General features: G+C 40.7%; 1 protein-coding gene across 1 annotated transcript in view; it reads right to left on the reverse strand.

The window, feature by feature from the left end:
• Nucleotides 1–23844, reverse strand: part of TCERG1L (transcription elongation regulator 1 like) — a 142991-nt gene that overhangs the window by 88719 nt on the left and 30428 nt on the right. The window contains exon 3 of the mRNA XM_075843161.1: nt 19951–20134. Within this exon, the coding sequence (XP_075699276.1) occupies nt 19951–20134 (184 nt within the window). The remainder of the gene's footprint in view (nt 1–19950; nt 20135–23844) is intronic.

The raw sequence follows: 23844 nt of genomic DNA on the forward strand, positions 1-23844 counted from the left end.
TACTGTAACCTATATAGTCAAGAACAGCCAAAACCATATACATACTGTAACCTGTATAGTTATGAATCAAGAACAACCAAAGCCATATACATACTGTAGCGTAGCTAGCAGGGGAGGGCAGGGGTGGGGGTCCCCCAGCAGTGGTGTGTCCTGGTTTCAACTGTATCTGCGTCGTGAGAACGCAGATACGGTTGAATTCAATGCTGGCGCACAGAGCCGACGGCTCCTTGCTCCAGAATTCACTTTGTGATGTCACCTCCAGCTGTGAGTGGCTCGACGCAGACAGGCGAGATGTATTGACGTCACCGCACCGGTCTGCACAGAGCCATAGACTGCACAGAGCGGAAGAGAAGAGGAATCTCCTCCACTCGTCGTGGCAACGGGGATAGGTAAATATTTATTTTATAATTTTTTATTAGGCATTATACTGTGTGGTGGCAGCTAAGGGGGTATTATACTGGTATGGGGGGGGGGCCACAATGGGGAATTTTACTCTTATTTAGGCAGCTTTGGAGGCATTATAGTGTATGGTGCAGCTACAGGGGCATTATACTGTATGAAGGCAGCTATGGGGGCATTATACTATGTGGGGGCAGCTATGGGGGCATTATACCATATGAGGGCAGCTAGGGGGGCATTATACTGTATGGGGCAGCTATTGGGGCATTATGCCGTATGTGGGCAGCTATGCGCCAGTATGATGTGTGGGGGCAGCTATGGGGCATTATACTGTGTGGGGCAGCTAAGGGGACAGTACACTGAATGTGGGCAGCTATGGGGCATTATACTGATTATGGGCAGCTATAGGGTCATTATACTCTGTGAGAGGCACTATATGGGCATTATACTGTGTGGGACAGCTATAGGGGCATTATACTGTGTGGGGGCAGCTATAGGGGCATAATACTATGTGGGGCCGCTATAAGGGAATTATACTGTGTGGGGTCCACTAAGGGTTCATTATACTATGTGGGGGCAACTATGAGAGCATTATTCTGTGCGGGGGCAACCATAGGGGCATTATCCTGTGGGGGCAGCTATAGGGGCATTATACTATGTGGGGGCCACTAAGTGGTCATTATACTGTGTGGGGGCCACTAAGGGGTCATTATGCTATGTGGGGGGCACTAAGGGGTCATTATACTCTGTGGGGGTAGCTATGGGAGCATTATTCTGTGTGGGGGCAACCATATTGGTAATATCCTGTGTGGGGGCAGCTATAGGGGCATTATTATTATTATGGGTTTTGAGGTAGTAGGCATGCCGGCTATGTTCTGTTTCAAGGTTGGTTCCACTTTCAATGTATCATAAATATCTAATAATTAATTTATTCAATTACAAAGGAATAAAGTGTGATTCTCAGCTCACCTGTGCAAGAATAATCAAAACGCATTTCCATATCTTTCATGTCTTTCAACAGTTATTCATTTAAATATTATGAAACAAATTAACATCCTATTAGAAGGGATTATACAGGATTAGAAAATAATGGTTGCTTTCTTCCAAAAAGAGTGCCACATCTTTACACAGGTTGTGTGTAGTATTGCAGTTCATCCCTATTCTTTTCAATGGGGCTGAGCTGCAATACCATACACAGCCCATGGACAGGTGTGTGGTGCTGTTTCTGGAAGAAAGCAACCACGTCTTTCTAATCCTTTACATCTAATCGTGTAATATACCGATTAGTACCAAGATAGAAACATGTAGAATAAAAGAGGGTAGAAAGAGTCAGGGTGAAAATAGATCCAAAAGTTTAGTATTTGGAAGGTATGACTTAAATACTGTGTGCACCCATTCAGTAGGCATTTCAGTAGGCTATATATATATATATATATATATATATTAGTATATGTATATCCTAAACTCTTTGAGTCTCGATAACCTCTTTCGCTGCTTATATTCTATGGTGTACAGGTTTGCATAGGACGATTAAGTTTTACTTCTTCCAATCAACTTCTTTACCTTCAAGGCAGACCCTAATATCTATATATAATTTTGCATTACATAGTATGAACACTATTAACAAAAGATGTCTCACAGGTATGGTGATTTGGTTAGGTGTCACCCACACAGTGGTGTCAAGACACCTCCAAGAACATCACTAAAGAATAGCAAAACTCCGAAATTACATTAGAAACATGAGAAAAAGGAGTCATAAGCCAAAAGTACACAAAAAATATATATGATTTTATTATTACATCAAAAGAACAGATTATAAAAACACAACGAGGTATTAAAACTGAGAGCAAGCCAGTGGATCAATCATCCAAAACACCTCAACACAGGTATGCTAAAGGTACTATGTAAGGAACGGTTCTGTTAGCTATGAATGGGTAAAGGGAGGAAGACGCACCGCTGTCCCATACAGACACTGCTGAATCGCTGCAACAGCATGTGCGTAGTCCTATCCCCAAAAGACACGTGTATATCCAATAGGGAACAATACCATCTATAAGAAAATCACAGTGGAATAGCGTCTAACTCTGCTTAATGCATGGTCCTAGATACCGGACAGGAAATAAAGGTAACCTGAAGTGACCCGATAGAAAGAGAACCAAAGTCCGCATAACAGATGCCAGTGATTAATAAATGATAGCTTACCCATGGAGGATTTAAAAGTGAGATGATCCACCTAGTGTTAGAGGCACCCCGACGCACGTTTCGCGTATGTCGCTTCCTCAGGGGGTGTAACTTACTGTGTGTCCTGCTTGTATATATATAGCCCTTACTGTTATTTGGCCCATCCTTAGTACAGAACCTGCCCTAGCGACCGCCTTACCCGTTAAACCTCAGATGACGGCTCGAAGGAGCAAAAATCTCAAAGACATCTTGGTAAAAAGTCATTACGTACCTGTACAACCCAACCCTTTCTCAAAACGAGGCCCTATCCAGGGTTGTTACCCATGTGGCGACTGCGTGGCATGTGCCAATATTGCACGGACAACAACCTTTGATTCCGTGAATGGACGCCGTTTTAAAATCCTGCACTACATCTCATGCAGCTCGACTCACGTCATTTATTATGCGAAATGTGGGTGCTCAAAAATCTCCGTCGGTCTAACTTCGAGACAGCTTAGAATTCGGATTAGGGAACATGTCAGAGACATTAGGGCCGCCAAAGACATTGACGATCTGTCCCTACTTAAGACTATCCCTAAACACTTTAAGATACACCATGGATGCGACCCTAAGACCTTTTTGGCCTGGGGGATTGATATGGTGCATTGTGGTGTCAGAGGGGGTAATGCAAAGAAGATTTTGGAACAAAAAGAGTGCAGATGGATTACCACCTTAGGCACTCTGACTCCCCTTGGGCTGAACGAACAACTGAGCTTTTCTGCCTTTTTATAATATCGTATTAACCCATTTGCTTTTTTCTTAAGCAATTTTTATTCATAGAGGCCCTAAATGTGTGCTCTGCTCTGTGTATGATAGTAATTATGTTTTTGATTTCTTGAGTCTAGTAGCTGGATTCCATCTATCAAATGCAGTTCCCTGGATGTCCTGAGAATACTTGGATAGCAAAACTTTGATGAATACCCATTTGGCTATCTGAGCTGGACGCTGTGGCAGGGAGACCCTGCTAGAGCCATTCTATTATTATGTTTATAAGCAATTATATATAAAAAATAATTTTTTTCTTGTTTACTGTATAAATGGCCCCTTTAAAATGACTTTTTTATGCAATGTGCTGTGTTCTTCCATTGAACTGGCAGAATTCGGTACATTGCAGCTTGGTGCTATTATTCTTAGCATTTATTTTTAATTATGTCCTAATTACTAATCAATTATCAGTGACCATTTAATACAACCAAATTCTTTCACAAATTTTCAATTCACTTTGTCACTACTTATTTTTGTATTCATTTGGTTAGCTATATTATCTATTATGCACTATAGTATACATGCAATCAATTTATTATGCACTATTATCACATATTAAATTAAATTATATATGTAATTAATTCATTATGTATTATTTATCACTATTTATTTTTCACTCATTTATTCATGTATTTATCTATTCACTTATTTCGCTATTCAGTTATTGTTTTCTTTCACTTGGTACTATTTAATACTTGTAATATGTGCTATATAGCAGAGTACCTATATATAGGGATGGGTTCCTTTGTCATCCCTTCATACTCACATTTTCCTTTATGTACACTTTTCTTTATGTAACTTTTTTCTCTGTTCACTATTGCAACCCAGCATCGGACATATATCACTCTTTCAAAAATTTTGTTGACTATATTGCACTACTATACAAACCCTTCCTCTGTACTTAAAGAGGCTCTGTCACCAGATTTTGCAACCCCTATCTGCTATTGCAGCAGATCGGCGCTGCAATGTAGATTACAGTAACGTTTTTATTTTTAAAAAACGAGCATTTTTGGCCAAGTTATGACCATTTTTGTAGTTATGCAAATGAGGCTTGCAAAAGTCCAAGTGGGCGTGTTTAAAAGTAAAAGTCCAAGTGGGCGTGTATTATGTGCGTACATCGGGGCGTTTTTAATACTTTTACTAGCTGGGCGCTCTGACGAGAAGTATCATCCACTTCTCTTCAGAACGCCCAGCTTCTGGCAGTGCAGATCTGTGACGTCACTCACAGGTCCTGCATCGTGTCGGACACATCGGCACCAGAGGCTTCAGTTGATTCTGCAGCAGCATCGGCGTTAGCAGGTAAGTCAATGTAGCTACTTACCTGCAAACGCTGATGCTGCTGCAGAATCAACTGTAGCCTCTGGTGCCGATGTGTCCTCGCTCGTCTGACACGATGCAGGACCTGTGAGTGACGTCACAGCGTGATCAGGCAGAAGCTGGGCGTTCTGAAGAGAAGTGGATGATACTTCTCTTCAGAGTGCCCAGCTAGTAAAAGTATTAAAAACGCCCTGATGTACGCACATAATACACGCCCACTTGGACTTTTACTTTTAAACACACCCACTTGGACTTTTGCAAGCCTCATTTGCATAACTACAAAAATGGTCAGAACTTGGCCAAAAATGCTCGTTTTTTAAAAATAAAAACGTTACTGTAATCTACATTGCAGCGCCGATCTGCTGCAATAGCAGATAGGGGTTGCAAAATCTGGTGACAGAGCCTCTTTAAGGCATGGTCTTGGATTGATGAGATGGGTAAATGCTTTGGGCTACGTATCATTGATGTAGGCTCTGACACTCACACTATCCTCTTCCATGGGGTTGCGCGTGTTGCGAGAATGCCGGGTGTCCGTCTCTGTCTCCCCTCGTCTTGTCACTGGCTCTGCGCCTGCGCTGTCTCCTTGGAGACGCGTCTTTGGAGGCGCGCAGGCGCGGGGCCCGTGTGACGACAGGGGATGGAGGTCCCGTGACCTCGAGCACTTCCGCACATGCGCCGTGGACTTAGGAAGAGGACACACCGGATCACACTTGCAAATAACAGTAAGGGCTATATATATATACAAGCAGGACACACAGTAAGTTACACCCCCTGAGGAAACGACATACGCGAAACGTGCGTCGGGGTGCCTCTAACACTAGGTGGATCATCTCACTTTTAAATCCTCCATGGGTAAGCTATCATTTATTAATCACTGGCATCTGTTATGCGGACTTTGGTTCTCTTTCTATCGGGTCACTTCAGGTTACCTTTATTTCCTGTCCGGTATCTAGGACCATGCATTAAGCAGAGTTAGACGCTATTCCACTGTGATTTTGTTATAGATGGTATTGTTCCCTATTGGATATACACGTGTCTTTTGGGGATAGGACTACGCACATGCTGTTGCAGCGATTCAGCAGTGTCTGTATGGGACAGCGGTGCGTCTTCCTCCCTTTACCCATTCATAGCTAACAGAACCGTTCCTTACATAGTACCTTTATCATACCTGTGTTGAGGTGTTTTGGATGATTGATCCACTGGCTTACTCTCAGTTTTAATACCTCGTTGTGTTTTTATAATCTGTTCTTTTGATGTAATAATAAAATCATATATATTTTTTGTGTACTTTTGGCTTATGACTCCTTTTTCTCATGTTTCTAATAGTATGAACACTGTAGGCCTTTGTAAATTATAAACAGCTTAATAAAATCTGTAAAAAAAACCTACACTGGCGGATTCACTTGTTGAGAAGGATCTGGGTGTACTTGTATATTATAAACTAAATAACAGCATGCAGTGTCAATCAGCTGCTTCAAAGGCCAGCAGGATATTGTCGTGTATTAAAAGAGGCATGGACTCGCGGGACAGGGATATAATATTACCACTTTACAAAGCATTAGTAAGGCCTGATCTAGAATATGCAGTTCAGTTCTGGGCTCCAGTTCATGGAAAGAATGCCCAGGAGTTGGAAAAAATACAAAGAAGAGCAACGAAGCTAATAAGGGGCATGGAGAATAAAGTTATAAGGAAAGATTAAAATAATTAAACCTATTTAGCCTTGAAAAGAGACGACTAAGGGGGGACATGATTAACTTATATAAATATATGAATGGCACATACAAAAAATATGGTGAAATCCTGTTCCATGTAAAACCCCCTCAAAAAAGAAGGGGACACTCCCTCCGTCTGGAGAAAGAAAGGTTCAACCTGCAGAGGCGACAAGCCTTATTTACTGTGAGAACGGTGAATATATGGAATAGTCACCGCAGGAGCCGTCACAGCAGGGACAGGAGATGGCTTTAAAAAAGGGTTAGATAATTTCCTAGAACTAAAAAACATCTGCTGCTATGTCAATGTGTAGAAATTTTTCCCCTCCCTTTTTCCATCCTTTGGTTGAACTTGATGGACATGTGTCTTTTTTTCAACCGTACAAACTATGTAACTATGTAACACATTGCATTGTTAAAGACTTGAATCCCACCCTTGCCTCCACCCCTGTATTCCCATCATTCATCCAGTATATACTATTCTCCTGTTATCTATCAAGATTGCACTACTTCTGATTAATTCTCACAGATACAATATCTATTTTTTTTCTTCTTCAAAAATAACATTATCAGTGTAATGAACGGATCTTGTAGAGGGTTACATTAGTAAAAACCTGTGACTTAATAATCTAATGGATATGACCCCTTCTAATAATATCTGTTGAGTGTAGACATTAGACTATTTTGCAGTTTGCTGGAAGTGTTTTAACCAAATTAGACTCATCTTGTCGATGCTTTTTACATCCTTTCCTAAATGCATTTATAATTAAGAGATGATGTTCTACAGTGTTTGGGACCGTTATGGTAAGTGTATATTTTTACTTGCTCTTATTTTGCTTGCTTTTCTCCTTTTAAGGCTCTGTTCACATCTGCATCATAAGAACAGAAAAAAACGAAAATAACATCAGTGCCGCATACATCACATGACAGACACCAACAATGTTCACGGACCCCCATCTAAGAGGTTTTGTTGGGTTTTCATCCTGGTCATTTTATTGGAAAGTTTTGACAGAATCTGCGATGGAGACTCCTAACAAAGCCTCCAATGCAGATGTGAATGAAGCCTAAAGCTCATGTTCATGGTAATATAAGTCTATGGTGACCTATTGTACCCCTGTATGCTTCGGATTTCATAGAAAATTGTGACATAGTCCATCGAAAGCCATATTATGGAGATATTCTCATCTAGAGACGTTGCCATTCTCCTCTTGAGGCATTGCTTTATAGTACAGAGTCATATAGTCTCTATGAGCATCTATACACCTATACACGCTCACTATATTCTCAGTCCCACAGTATGCACGAGTCCTTAATATAATAAACTGATGATAAGTCTTCTACAACACTACATTTTAGAATATTGCTGCTGTGAATCACAATGTAATAGAGCTCAGTGGTGAATATAGCAACATGCAGCTTTTGCAGAGCAATTTTGCAAGTTCGAGACGATGACCACCAATTTTTATTTTTTTCAAATTACAGAGCCGTATTTCTGCCATATAAGACAATAAAGACTAAAATACAGATTTAGGTTAAAAACTCAATTGTCTTAAATAACGGAAATACAGTTACGTAATAGAAAGTCTGCTGAGCAGTGAATCCCTCATCTCTAGCAATGACACAACAGCAACTATTGAATTATCTTGACGTATGACTGTCCAGCAATTCAGTCAGCTTGTTGTTGACCCCATGATGAGGTTGCATGGGTACAACTGTTGTAGGGCTTTGGATGCCATTGAGCTGCCTGCATTAAATGCCACTGTCTTGTCCTATCAGGAGTGAGATTCCATGTGTGCTACAGCAAATTATTCTTACTCCAATGCATTAAATACAAAAACTTGTAGCTAAAATACATATGGATACACCTAAATAAAATGGGAATGGTTGGTGATATTAACTTCCTGTTTGTGGCACATTAGTATATGGGGGGGGGGGAAACTTTTCAAGCTGGGTGTTGACCATGGCGGCCATTTTGAAGTCGGCCATTTTGTATCCAACTTTAGTTTTTTCAATGGGAAGAGGGTCATGTGACACATCAAACTTATCGAGAATTTCACAAGAAAAACAATGGTGTGCTTGGTTTTAACGTTACTTTATTCTTTCATGAGTTATTTACAAGTTTCTGACCACTTATAAAATGTGTTCAAAGTGCTGCCCATTGTGTTGGATTGTCAATGCAACCCTCTTCTCCCACTCTTCACACACTGATAGCAACACCGCAGAAGAAATGCTAGCACAGGCTTCCAGTATCCGTAGTTTCAGTTGCTGCACATCTCGTATCTTCACAGCATTTTGTTCAGTGATGAGGCAAACTTTTATGTGAATGGTGAAGTTAACAAACAAAACCCACCGCTATTGGTCTGACACTAACCCACATTGGATAGATCCCTCCAAGACTGTTGGAACACAAAAATTGATGGTATGGTGTGGTATATGGGGTACAAAGATAGTGGGGCCATTCTTCATCAATGGAAACCTCAAGGCCATGGGATATCTGAAATTGCTACATGATGATGTGTTTCCCTCTTTATGCACTGAAGCTGGCACGTTCCCTGAGTTTTTCCAGCAAGATGGTGCACCACCACATTATGGGTGTCAGGTCCGAGCATTCCTAGATGAACAGTTTCCTGGAAAGTGGATTGGTCGTCGTGGGCCAGTTGAATGGCCCACTAGGTCTCCCGATCTGACCCCTTTAGACTTTTATCTTTGGGGTCATCTGAAGGCAATTGTCTATGCTATGAAGATACGAGATGTGCAGCAACTGAAACTACGGATACTGGAAGCCTGTGCTAGCATTTCTTCTGCGGTGTTGCTATCAGTGTGTGAAGAGTGGGAGAAGAGGGTTGCATTGACAATCCAACACAATGGGCAGCACTTTGAACACATTTTATAAGTGGTCAGAAACTTGTAAATAACTCATGAAAGAATAAAGTAACGTTAAAACCAAGCACACCATTGTTTTTCTTGTGAAATTCTCGATAAGTTTAATGTGTCACTAAAGTTGGATACAAAATAGCCGACTTCAAAATGGCCGCCATGGTCAACACCCAGCTTGAAAAGTTTCCCCCCTCCCATATACTAATGTGCCACAAACAGGAAGTTAATATCACCAACCATTCCCATTTTATTTAGGTGTATCCATATAAATGGCCCACCCTGTATATATTGATATAGACCCCATATAAATATTTTTTGTACATAATGGTCAATATCAATATCTTTACATGTGTTCTTTGGATACTAGGCCTTATGTTCGTGCCTGCAGGTGCCCAGGCAACCACCATTCACGGTAGTTGCCGTCTATATAGCAGCTTCCTATGGATTAATTGTAGCATGGGTTCTCGTTTGATATCGCTTTATGCTTGTTATATGCAATTTCATTCATGTCTACAAAGCTACGGTATTATGTCTTGCTTCTGTTATTCACCTCACCTGATTCCAGCGGTGCACCTCTCCGAACAGCCAACCGGACACCTCCTCTTCTGCTCCTGTCTTCAGCTTCGGTCATATCCAGCACGGACCTTCCTCAGCATGGCCGGCAGAGTTGGGTTGGTTGGCTCTCCTAGATGATGCCAGTCCAGGTGACCTGTATAAAGAGGACTTCAGCCTTCACTCCTCGCCTGCAGATTAGGGTACATCCTGTTCCTAACCTTGATCCTGACGATGTTCCTGGATTACGCTCCCTGTCACGTCCTTTCGATTGTCACCTGATTCCTTAAATACTGACTCCGCTTCAAGTTATTCGTTACCGTTCACCTGCCGCCAATCGGCGACTATTCTGGGGACAGCGACCTGGAAATCTGACCGGGAATGACCATACCTCCTTGCTGAAGAATGGGCAGATTCTTTAGACTCTGCACCCCAGTCAAATCAGCGCCATACAAATTGAAACTTAGTGGATACACTTTTCCGGCAAGAAATATAACAACTTCCTAATATTATCTTCATGCGACTGACTTGATTTATCCACCTACGACTTTGTTACCACCCATTTTATTGTTTCTTTGGTACTATTTATGCTGATATGCTTTTTCTAATTTATCCACTTATCGAAGGCATCTATTTCTTATGCTTGTTGCACAAAGAAAATTCAATGAAAAATAAAATATAAAAAGTTTAACACATTTTAAGGGGATATGTGAATTGATTCTATATTATTGTACAGTATTCAGAGGAGCGTTTGTATGTAAGCTTGTGCTTGGTTCCTCTTACCTTGCCATACTATAACCTTACTGGCCACATTTGTGTATCAAGGACTCTAAATTGTATTTTATTTGGTATTCTATGAGCACATTTGACTCAATAGGAGCCAATATGTTTGGATTCTTTGACTTTCTGCAGGAGAATTTACCATTGAAATTGTTATTATGGGATTTTTTCCTATATTCCATAAATGTATTTTTAAGTGAGTTTGCAAAATCCTTCTTTCTCTAAAATTCCATTATTTCTGTACTTCTCCACTGACCACTTTATTTTGTCTCAGAGCTCTCTCGTTTTTATTTTACTGTGAAACTTCTGCCACAATATAACATGTTGGAGTAATAATACACATCATGATACATGACTGCACTGCACTAGATGATTCCTCTACAGATTGATGCACTGAATGTAAATGTGAAAATACTTGTGGAATTACAGTAGGAAACAGTTCTTTATTATACAAGTATGTAGCGTACCAAACCCAGCAGAGGATGGAGAATCGCCGCCAAGTCAACTTTAATGAAGAAAGTTCCTGCTTGACTCCATGAAGACATTTCTGCTCCATGAAACTTGTAGACCAGACTTTTTGTTGTGTTGAGCCCGTGTGAGTTCTTTTTAGGGCATTGAAGAACATGCGCTGAGGTTCTCATTAAGAAAAGGCCAACTGTAACCGTGAACTACACACCGGAAAGTTCTTCCAAAAGTTGTTCAGCGACTATATTTCTTTCTAATGATCCATTTCTTTGTAGAAATGACTCAAGGTAGCATCGTAGGGGCAGGTACTTATAATAATATATTTAAATATGCAAAGGTTGGGGAGTCACATGGGTTGCAAGCATTGCTGCTATGGCAGTACTTAGGAGTTATAACCATGCTACTATGTATATAAAGCACTGCACATTTGTAAGATTATCAATTAATAGATAGAATGTGATAGCTACATGAAGACATTGTATTTCCATCATATTCTGCTTTGATTCCCATCATCTGAAATATTATAACATATATCTACATTGGTTAATATCCAAGGCCAGACTGGTCCATCATTGTAGCATAGTATCCTTCATAGAGCCTAAGTCCTGACACAATAATGGGCATCGAGGGTTGTAGGGGTTGACCAGGTTGGGTGCCAGTTTTCAAACTGATGACCTATCCACAGGATAGGTCATCAGTATATGATCGTAGGGGTCACCGATCAGCTGTTCCGGCTGACTCCAGGTGCCGGTAGCTGTGCAGTGGTCGGTGCATGAAGCAGATGGCTCCAGTCACAGTATAGCTGCCGTGCTGCAGTACTGCAGCTCAAGTAAATAGGAGCAGAGTTGCAGTAACCCAGCACGACCCCTAAACTGTGACTGGAGCCATTTTATTCTGGCACCGCCCACTGCATAGCCTCCGGCGCCTGGAGAAGGCCAGACTAGCTGATCGTGCGGGATCCCGGTGTTCGACCCCCACAATCATATACTGATGACCTATCCTGTGAATAGGTCATCAGTATAAAAAAAACAGTCCCCAATCTGGACAACCCCTTTAAGAAAAAGACAACCCGATTTGAAGCTGACTTCAGAGCCACTCACCACTAGGGTCTATGTTTTATGGGTAGATTCACAAATAAATATTAGACCTTATTAACTGTTTATGATGCAATTAAAAGTGGATGTGCACATGTTTTGTATAGACGGAGCCCTCAGAATTATTTCCCTTTACACAGACACTACACAGACATATGGTCTATAGGGCAAACTTTGTCTAGAACTTATATGAGTCTCTACTGATTCGTAGATTCTGATGTGGAAGAGTTAAAAAAAATTAATGTCATTGGAGCTGCAAATCACACATTAGAATATCAATGAGTGGTGCTACATGACAAACTTAATCTACTATATCTCACACACTCAGCTCTGCTATATCTGCTTTCCACAGAAAACGTAAACGTCCATTCAAATTTGACTCAAACTACAAATTCCATTCGTTTCAGACTTAATTTCGAATACATTTTAGGCTATGTTCACACTTGACATCAAAAGACGTTCTGATATGGAAGTTGAAATCATTACTATTAACTCTAATGGGATTCCATATTTATTCAAAGATACATCTATCATCGTAGTCCTTGGCAGTGGATGATGAATATGAAACCACATAAGAAAATGTTGCATGCTTTGTTTTGCTGACTGCTGCAACTGAGCTCTGTCATCCTATCCATTGTCTTATCTGTTTCTTTGACATTGAAATCAATAACGGAAATGACTGATTAAAATGATGATGGTGTAAGGCTGGGTTCACACGACCTATTTTCAGACGTAAACGAGGCGTATTATGCCTCGTTTTACGTCTGAAAATAGGGCTGCAATACGTCGGCAAACATCTGCCCATTCATTTGAATGGGTTTGCCGACGTATTGTGCAGACGACCTGTCATTTACGCGTCGTCGTTTGACAGCTGTCAAACGACGACGCGTATATGGACTGCCTCGGCAAAGAAGTGCAGGGCACTTCTTTGCCACGTAATTTGAGCTGTTCTTCATTGAACTCAATGAAGCACAGCTCAAGATTTACGAGCGTCTCAGACGCCTTGTAAATTACGAGGAGGAGCATTTACGTGTGAAAAGAGGCAGCTGTTAACAGTCTGTCTTTTCACACGTAAATGCCCCTCATCGTGTGCACATACCCTAAAGGATCTGCCAGACACAGCTTCTGTGTCGACGCCCGTGGTTAATCAGTCTGCACCTGCTCCTAAGTCTGATAGAGTGACTCGATCATCAACCACTCGGGCTGGGAGGCTAAGAAGTGGGAGAGCCTATCACAGCCTGGCCAGACGGAGCTAGCTCCCACCCTTGGTCTATTTATATCCTCCTTTGCCTGTGACTCTGCCTGTTTCCTGGCTCTGCTGCTGCTGCTTGTACTATTGACCTCTGCTTCATATTGACCCTGGCTTTTCTGACTACTCTCCTGCTCTGCGTTTGGTACCTCGTACACTCCTGGTTTGACTCGGCTTGTTCAATACTCTTGTTGCTCACGGTGTTGCCGTGGGCAACTGCCCCATTTCCCTTAGCTTCTGTGTACCCTTGTCTGTTTGTCTGTCGTGCACATATTGAGCGTAGGGACCGTCGCCCAGTTGTACGCCGTCACCTAGGACGGGCCGTGCAAGTAGGCAGGGACTGAGTGGCGGGTAGATTAGGGCTCACCTGTCTGTCTCCCTACCCCGTCATTACAGATGGGCAATAGCATTTATTTATTTTTACCTATTATTGATTTCAAGGTGAAAAAATAACAAAAAAACTTCCATTCCCTCCATGGAAAAAAAAAAAGGCATTTTCCCTTTCAATGGGAACAGGATGGAAAACTTTTCATAGTCATATGAGTTGTATTAGTCACTTCAGCGGCAGAATAGATGGTGAATAGGTGAGAATTAACCTTACTAGCTAAATACACATTATAGTTGCAGTTCATAGATGACCAGTGTCCGCGCTATGCAGCTCCCAGATTTGAGTCTGAATTCCTATATCTCAATACTGAACTCGAATCATAAGCAAATTTCCTATCACTGAATTTCCTATCACTGAGCTGTATTTGCCACTTATAACAATGGAGGCTGAATTATGGATCTATATTTCAGCATTTCAGCGTCCTCTGTCTTTCAGGCAGTATATAAGGCTCTATAATGGAAAATCAGCCCATTGACAAAACGCTAAGGCTGGGTTCACACGACCTATTTTCAGGCGTAAACGAGGCGTATTATGCCTTGATTTACACCTGAAAATACGGCTACAATACGTCGGCAAACATCTGCCCATTCATTTGAATGGGTTTGCCAACGTACTGTGCCGCCGACCTGTAATTTACGTGTCGTCGTTTGACAGCTGTCAAACGACGATGCATAAAATGACTGCCTCGTCAAAGAAGTGCAGGGCACTTATATACATTATATGCGGGACACTTCTATACATTATATGCAGGACACTTCTATACATTATATGCAGGATACTTATATACATTATATGCAGGACACTTCTTTGAAACGTAATTTGAGCCGTTTTTTATTGAAGTCAATGAAGAACAGCTCAAATGTTCGGCCGTCAAAGACGCCTCGCATAATGCGAGGAGGAGCTTTTACGTCTGAAACGACGCAGCTGTTTTCTACTGAAAACAGTCTGTAATTTCAGCCGTAAAAGCCAGTTCTCGTGTGCACATACCCTTACACTGGTTTCGCTCATCCCTACAATCCCTTAGTTACAGTCGGGTCTAGAAGTATTGGGACAAGCAACGAATAGTGGACCCAGGTAGCTGGTGGGCAAAGATTCAGGCACAAACACCAAATTTGCCTAAGGCAAATAAATTAGCCCTAGACATGTCCTATTTTTTCACGCTTCGCGCATCCCTTCTTAGACTCCAGTCTATGGGGGTTGGGTGATATCGCATCCCGCAGCGCAGAGCACGAATGCACGTCGGATGTGAAAAAGTAAAGTTTTTCAACTCTGAGATGCGCAACGCCGGTGTGAAGCCTTATTGCTTTGGTTCAAATCCATTACGGTGGTGTACAGAATTATGGAAATGATGTGCTGTCGAAATACTTCCACAACAAACACCAAATTTGCCTAAGGCAAATAAATTAACCCTTGTTTCCCAGGTACCAAATGAATACTTCCTAATCTGTATAAAACATAACTATTATTATAAGTAAATATTAAGCACACAGTTAGAATCAAAATACCCAATGTGATCTGAATGTCCCTATTGTATTCTAGTGGTATCTCTAAACCGTGTGTATCGTCTCAATACAGCGTCAGAACGCTGACTCTGAAACCACGCTGCCCGCTGACATGCGCAGTGGGTTCTGATTGGCACTTGTTCGTGTTCACAGTCATTTATGATCATTACGCAAGCGCGAAAGAAGCCCTTGATTGGCTGCAGCCCCAGCACTTCTGATTGGAGTATATACATGTCTATCGCTATTCTGAAGGGCTCGCCGAACGAGGACTGTTTTGATTGGTTCTCTGTCCTAACTAGCCCGAGTTACGTCAGGAGAAAAGTTATAAATAGGGGATTTAGCCACGTTCGCCGTCATACGCCCCATTTCCCCTGAAGACGCCACTACGGTGGTGAAACATGTCGGGGGGGGGGGGGGCTGTTCTCTTTTTAAAAACAATGTGGTCTGTTATTTGAAGTCCTCCGTAGGCGGACTGCAGCCACTGTCTACATTTATCTCACACAGGCAGCGTGGTTTCAGAGTCAGCGTTCTGACGCTGTATTGAGACGATGCACACGGTTTAGTGATACCACTAGAATACTATAGGGACATTCAGATCACATTCAGATATACATTTTCACTGGAGAACTTCTTTCATTTGTCTATATTTTATTATACTTATTGTGAACCGGATATACAGATGTAGCCATCTTTATCATGACTTTTAACGCATTAAATACACCGTGTCAAGAAACTTTAACTTGACTTTTTCAACGGCTTTTGTTGTGCGATATCACGTCGCAGCAAGTTATCAGAGTCAAGATAAACTTGGCTACATCTGTACCCCACTGAGGAACAGATAAAATGCATCACAGTTTTACTAAGCAGCAAGCAAGACTCGAGATGACCTTGGGCTAATCATCTCCTCTCCTTCCTGTTATAAAATAGTATTCGAATTCATAGTGAGCATGTTACACCGTGTGCCATACGTAAGAGAGGAGCACCGTCCTTATTACTATTATATAACATATTGTTTTATGTACAAATAAGTCAAAATAAATTGCAACCAGTGGAAATAACAAATACATTGACACAGCACATCCAGCAAAAGAAAGTAAATTAAAACTATTTATTGTTCTTCCCTGTTATTTAAGCCACCTCTGACTGCGGAATCAGGGTTACACCAGCAACATAAAACAAGAGAATTGTCTCTGCGAATCCATAGAAGGAAGCTAATAGACACAAGATGCAATCAATAACGTTTGGTGACACAAATCGAATACGGCTTCTTGTGCAGTATTACTAAATTTGTTAGAAATAAATAACAAAAATGGTGGCGGGCAAAAAGAAATATGATTAGTACAGCACAGAAGAAAATAACTATGACTTTATTAAGTTCACTTCTGCTGAAACGTTACGTACTAAGGATATTTCCTTCCTATTGTAAATTATAAGATACAAAAAAAGATAAAATACATAAGAATCTGCAGCATTATCTCCCACTTGAAAGGGTTGTCTGAGGTTAGGAAAAAATAAATGAATAAATAAAATTAAAAAAAAATATATATATATATATATATATATATTTTTTTTTTTTTTTAAGAACACAGCGCCATCTCTGTCTTGTGGTTTCGTCTGGTATTGCATCTCAGTCTAATTTAAAGGGACACTGCAGGCAATACTGATAGGCCATGCACCACTCATAGATTCACTTTTATAATCCTTGAGTCATGCAGCTGCCCATCAGGCCTTGCACTAGGCATAACACAGTGTATCATCTTTGTCTGGAGTGGTCCTTTAATAGGGTTGAGCTGCAATATCAGACAAAGCAGCTGCCTGCAGTCAGCATTGGGGAAAATTCACTGCATACAGATTTATACAGCTCCTACTTCAATATTAGATGTAAAAATCCATATGCAGTTAGCTCCCTCTAGTGGTGGCTGCCTGCAGCCAGAATTGTATAATTTATCAAGTCATAGAAAGTGATCTCCTGATATAATGTAAAAAAAAAATTCTTCAATGAAAAAATTTAAAAAGGATAAAGAAAGATCTCCCTAAGGCTACATTCACACGAGCGTGACAGATTTACGCGTGTAAAAAATGCACGTAAATCTATCTGTGTGAGTTGCATTTTAACATTCGTGTGCTTTGCATGTGGCATGTGTATTTCATGTACTTGCAAGCATTTTTTTTCCCAATGTAATTGATGCGTGAAACACGGACAGCACACGGATGTGCATCCGTGTGCTGTCCGTAGTTTTCACGCACCCATTGACTTCAATGGGCGACTGGGTGCGTGAAAACGCACCAATATAGGATATGCAGTGAGTTTCACGCAACGGACACACGCTGCGGGAAAACTCACACGTGTGAATAGCCCCATTGAAATCAATGGGTCCGTGTGTTGTGCGTTGTTTCAATGCACAGCACACGGACGAGAATCACCCTTGTCTGAATAAGTCCTAAGGTTATGTTCACACACAAGATCAAAAACGGCTAAAAATTACGGAGCTTTTTAAAGAGAAAACAGCCTCTGATTTTGAAAAACAGCTCCAAAAACGGCTTAAGAAGTGGCATGTTCCGTTTTACTCTGCATTTTTTACGCGCCATTTTTAAATCGGCAGAGTAAAAAAACACCCCGTCTGAACGAAACGTTGTTCTTCCCATTGATTTCAATGGCCAGATGTTTGTAGGTGTTCAGCTACCGTTTTTTTCAGGCGTATTTCAAGGCCTTTATGCCCCAAATACGCCTGAAAACACAGCGTGTGAACATACCCTTATACAGACATATTATGACGTTTAACAGCACAGAATTTTGGATCTACATTTATTAACTTTAAAGGGGTCATCCCAGAATAAAAAATGATCACCTAGAGTAACAATATACAGTATCATGTGCGGTGTCCTGTAGATAAGTCAGAATTGTTGATTCTGGGACAACCTTTAAAGGCTATGGACGCCTTTAAGGGCTTTTTCCTTTTTTTATGAAATTTATTTGGAAATTTATTTTGGAAAAAAAATGACTTTTGTAATTTACTGTTATTAAAAGAACTTGACTGTTTTCCGTATGCGGCTTCTGTGTACATAGAACCTGCAGAATCCCGTTCTCAGCCACTGACCTTTGAAGATCAGACCATAATAATAAAAAATAGAAGTAAAAAAAAATAATAAAAAAAATACAAATATATATACCGCCAAAAAAACACTCCCCTGTCAATCATTGTCGTAAAACTAACCCAGAACTAATTACCCGAAAATAGACATGTAATATATCAAAAATTTACGGTAGACAATGCCGATCACAAAGAAAAATACTTTTTTAGGGTAACACTATATTACATATTTCTTTATTAATTTTGTCAAGCTATAGCCTAAGGGCTCATTCAGACGAGCGTAAAACTCATCCGTGTGCTGTGCGTGAAAATCACGCACAGCACACTGACCCATAGATTTCAATGGGGCCATTCACAAATGCAGGAGTTTTCATGCAGCGTGTGTCCGTTGCGTAAAACGTACTGCATGTCTTATATTGTTGGCCAAATAACCCTATATAGAAGGGTTATTTGGCCAACACATAGCATTGTACGGTAATGACACTTAGGCACTGCATGGTATGGTTATTTGTACTCTGTATGGCAAAACAGCATATAGAGAATGGGGACACCAACAGGAGGTACCGCACAGCGCAACATCCAACATAAGGTTAACCTACCATAAGGAAATATATATTTAAGGAGTGATCGGAATGTAGGAAGAGGTTTGGACTTTCATGTGATGTTTGTATATTCTCAGACTGTAGCTAACCTGAAAGCTAGACCAGAAACTAGATATACTAAATATCTTAAGATGCATTGGTTTCTCCATATAGGATGATAAAAAACAGATTAGTGGCGGAAAATCTATGAATATGATAATTGATCCACTTTTGAGAATGATAATATTGTCATAAAATTTCAGGCAATGATATTACACGTTTTCCTAGGCGAGAAAAATGAAATTGCAAAGCATATGCATGGCAGTATAAAGTATTCATGTCCCCATATTGAACATGAATGAAGGTTTTTAGTACCAGATTTACATTTCAGGAGGCATTTGGCTCAAATTCCCCAGAGGTAAGACTGATCAGTGTAACTATAACAGGACCAGCAGTGCAGGAAACACAATCTATAACCAGAGTTGTCAAAGTGCAGAGCAAGTTACTTATATCACTAATTACAGCATAGAACGACATAACAGGGTTAATGGAGGACACTGCAGGAACTATAATCCAGCCATGATCATGGGGACGTTTTCTGCAGGGCAGCTATTGGACACAGGCCTCTGGTGCCTCATGGTTCAATGCAGGGCCGGCTCCAGGTTTATGTGGGCCCTTGGACGACACAGACTTAGTGGGCCCCTTTGCGGGGAAAATCACGGCAGCAGTAAAATAGCAGAAAATGTAGCTTTGCGCCCCCATATAGAAGTTAGGCCCCCAGTTTGTACACCCATAAATTTAGTGCCCTCTGCACATAGTGCCACAGTGCCCCCTGTAGATTGTGCCACACTGCCCCCCTCATAGGTAGTGCCAGACAGCCCCCCCTCATAGGTAGTGCCACACAGCCCCCCTAGTAAAAATTTTCTTGGTAACACAAATTATTTCTTAGTGTTCACAAACCTGTTACTCGTTGAGGAGTTAATATGACTGTGCGGAGTGGCCTGGAGGCCGTAGATGGTCTAGATATAGCCATGGTTACTTGATTTGTCCTTCGACTCGGCTTCTCAAGTCCCTGAAATAATATCAATTCCTCGGCTGGGTGTATCCAGGAAGAATCCAGAGCAAAGGAGTTGTTAAGAAAAATCTGTTAAATACAGAAAATAAAATTGTGGTTAGGTTGAAAAATATTATATATATTTCTTTTACGGCATTAGTGGCATGAGGTACTTAAGAGTTAGGCAGCAAAAATTGCAACTTTTGGCCCCTTTAAGACTTTCAAAAGGTGTAAAAGGTTAATAAATTGTCTTCACTGCGTTTTTGTTTGTGGCGTTGATGAGGCAATTTTGTAGTCAGTGACTTGCTCGGCCACCGCTCCATTCATTTCTATGGGGCTGCCGAAGATTGCGATCGGCAACCTTATAGAAATGAATAGAGAGGTGGCCGTGCATGCGCACTACCGCTCTATTCATATGGGGCTCACAGGATGCCTGTTAAGCCTGTTCTCGTGATCGGTGGGGGTCCCTGTGGTCAGACATCCACCGATCAGATATTCATCACCTATCCTGTGGATAGGTGATAAATATTGTTATGGTAAAACCACTTTAACTCCACTACCATTATGACATACACGTAGTTTAAGAAGTATCAGGTACCCGTGTACAATCTATGTTTATTTCTCTCATTATAGCCCCCTTTAGGCTGTGTTTTCACGCTTCAGAATTGGTGTGTTTTTTGATGCATTTTTTTTTTTTTTTTGCTGAACTGCAGCAAAACCGTAGCATTTTGCTGTACTTTTGCAGTAATCATGGCATAAAAACAAAAAACGCCACATGAAAAAGTGTATTGTACACAATGTGTTGATTAACGTTGCCTACTTTTATAGTCCCACATGAGTGGCCGTTTTAATATCAAGATCAGAATTGGTGGGGTTTTTTCCTGGTGCTTTTTTCCCTGTTTTTTTGGGCGAAAAATGCTGTAGCCAGATGTTAGCTGAAAGTAAATAGGGAAATATTAACTTTTTTTCTTTTTTGTCTTTTGTTTTTTGGGTTAGTGGCGTTTTTATGAGATCGCAACAAGGGGTTGATTTGGTGTTTTTTTCAGGGAGTTAGGTCTTTTTCACACAGCAGTATATAGGTCAGTATTTTACATTGGTATTTGGAAGCCAAAACCCTGACAGAAAACGTATAATGGAAAGATTTGCACCTCTTCCTTGTTTTGGACTCACTCCTGGTTTCGGCTGGCAAATACTGATGCAGAATACTGACCATACTTTTTGCCTAAAGTTTTGTAATTTTTTTATGGCGTTTTCGGTGGCTTTTTTAGAATAAATAATGCATTGCAAAGATAAATCTTTCAATCACATGATCTTTAAATCACATGATTTGCAATGTTAAAAACAGCACAAAAGCACAATATTTTTTTTTCAAAAAGTCACCAAAAACAAAAATGACATAAAAAGCTCATGCGCCATATAATTTTTCTTGCTGTTTTCCATGCCATTTTTTAACAAAACAATGGAGAAAAAAAAGTTTACGTGAGTGAAGCTTTAAGGTAGTCTCAATCAGCATTTTTGTGAAAAATGGCGCATATTTGTGGTGTTTTTCCTGACATTCCTGCATCTGTTTTGGGCAAAAACACGGTGGCCAGATTTTTGGTGCATTTTTTTGATCAGTGGCATTTAAAAAAAAAAAAGGATTCTATATAGGAATTGAAAAGGCCCCTTCAAAAATGCACGTTGCATATGTAGGAAATAGAAAAACACTAAAAAAACAACAACAAAAAAACCACCATAAAAATAAGTGTGTGAATAACTTAAAGCTCCTGGGCCCAAATGCAAAATCTGTAATAGGGCCAACACCTTTCATGGGCCATTTATAATACTGGTATCTGCTTATGTGGCAGAGGGACCTTTGGCCTCCTTCAGACATTGGAGCAAACTTTAAACAAAAAAAAAAATTCAACCCATATTATTAGTCTACATTTTATTATTATTATTATTATTATTATTATTATTATTATTATTATTATTATTATTTAAAGGGTTATTCTCATCTCAGACATATATGTCATATCCACAGCATAGGTGTTGCCATAGATGGCTCATAGGTACAGGTCCCGGCTTTGGGACATTGTGCACATGTATACACTGAGCACATGAGCTGTATTTAGTCAGACAGTATACAGAATTTGTAAGATATAAAAGAAGAAACTTGTGCGTATCATGTTTTTTGCCTAAGTTTTACGTATACATAAGGAAAAAGCTCCCAAAGTATAAGGAAAAGGCAGGCTATGACAGATGTCTATCAGTATTTAGAAGGTAAACTCAAGCACTCCAATGCAGAAAATAGATTTTATTCGGATAAGGCAATATAAAGAAATAGGTAACATGAATTGAACAAATGTCGGAATACATTTTCAAGTAAGGCTACATTCACACGAGCGTATCAGATTCGGCGTGTGAAAAACCTGCGTGAATCTGGTCTGTTAGGCATCAGTGTGCTTTGCGAGGGCATGCATTATTCACGCACTCGCAAAGCACATCTTTTTATTTTATTTTTTTATTTTCAATTGAATTGATGGGCAAATTACGCAGTGCACATGCATGTGCATCCGTGAGCTGTGCGTGATTTTCACGCACCCATTGACTTCGATGGGCAATAGGTGCGTGAAAACGCACCAATATAGGACATGCTGTAATGACAGGGATAGGGAAACAGACAAGTGAGCCCTAATCTACCCGCCACTCAGTCCCTGCCTACTTGCAACGACCCGCCCTAGGCGACGGGGTACAACTGGGCGACGGTCCCTACACTCAGTAAGTGCACGACAGACAACCAGACAAGGAAACACAGAACAAAGGGGAACGGGGAAGTTGCCCACGGCAACACCGTAAGCAACAAGAGTAGTAAACGAGCCGAGTCAAACCAGGAGAGTACGAGGTGCCAAACGCAGAGCAGGAGAGTAGTGAACAAGCCGAGTCAAACCAGGAGTGTACGAGGTACCAAACGCAGAGCAGAAGAGTAGTCAGTAAGCCAGGGTCAATACGAAGCAGGGACAAGTAGTTCAAGAAGCTGCAGCAGGGCCAGGAAACCAACAGAGAAGAATCACAAGCAAGGAGGAACAGGAAAGGCAGGTATAAATAGACAGAGGGCGGGAGCTAGCTCCGTCTGGCCAGGCTGTGATAGGCTCTCCCACTCCTAAGCCTGCCATCCTGAGTGGTGGAAGATGGAGTCAGTCTCACAGACATAGAAGCAGGTGCAGACTGATTACCTCTGGGCGTGGATACAGAAGCTGTGCCTGGCAGATCCTTAACATATGCAGTGAGTATTACGCAACGGACACATGCTGCGTGAACACTCCTGCATGTGTGACCGGCCCCATTGAAATCAATGGGTCCGTGTGCTGCGCGTGACTTCCCTGCACAGCACACGGACGTTATTCACTTTCGACTGAATGAGCCCTAACAGTGGCTACTTCAACAGAATATTGGCCAAGTATAAACATAATTATCTGATAGGATGCATTCAGTAGTTTGCCTTGAGTGGTATATATATATATCTATATATATATATATATATATATATATATATATATATATATATATATATATATATATATATATATATATATACATATATCTATATATATATATATATATATATATATATATATATATATATATATATATAAACATATCTAGTATACTGATTAAGTAAAAGATATAGAGCAATGTGCACACTAAAATAACAGGTTTTGGCATCTATAACAATCCAGGGATTATACAATGACTTTAGAGCATGGAATTGAAAACAAGGAACATAAAATAGTATATACAGCATTCAGGATCCTCCGCAG

This window comes from Rhinoderma darwinii, chromosome 11, assembly GCF_050947455.1.
Source record: "Rhinoderma darwinii isolate aRhiDar2 chromosome 11, aRhiDar2.hap1, whole genome shotgun sequence".
Taxonomy (NCBI): domain Eukaryota; kingdom Metazoa; phylum Chordata; class Amphibia; order Anura; family Rhinodermatidae; genus Rhinoderma; species Rhinoderma darwinii.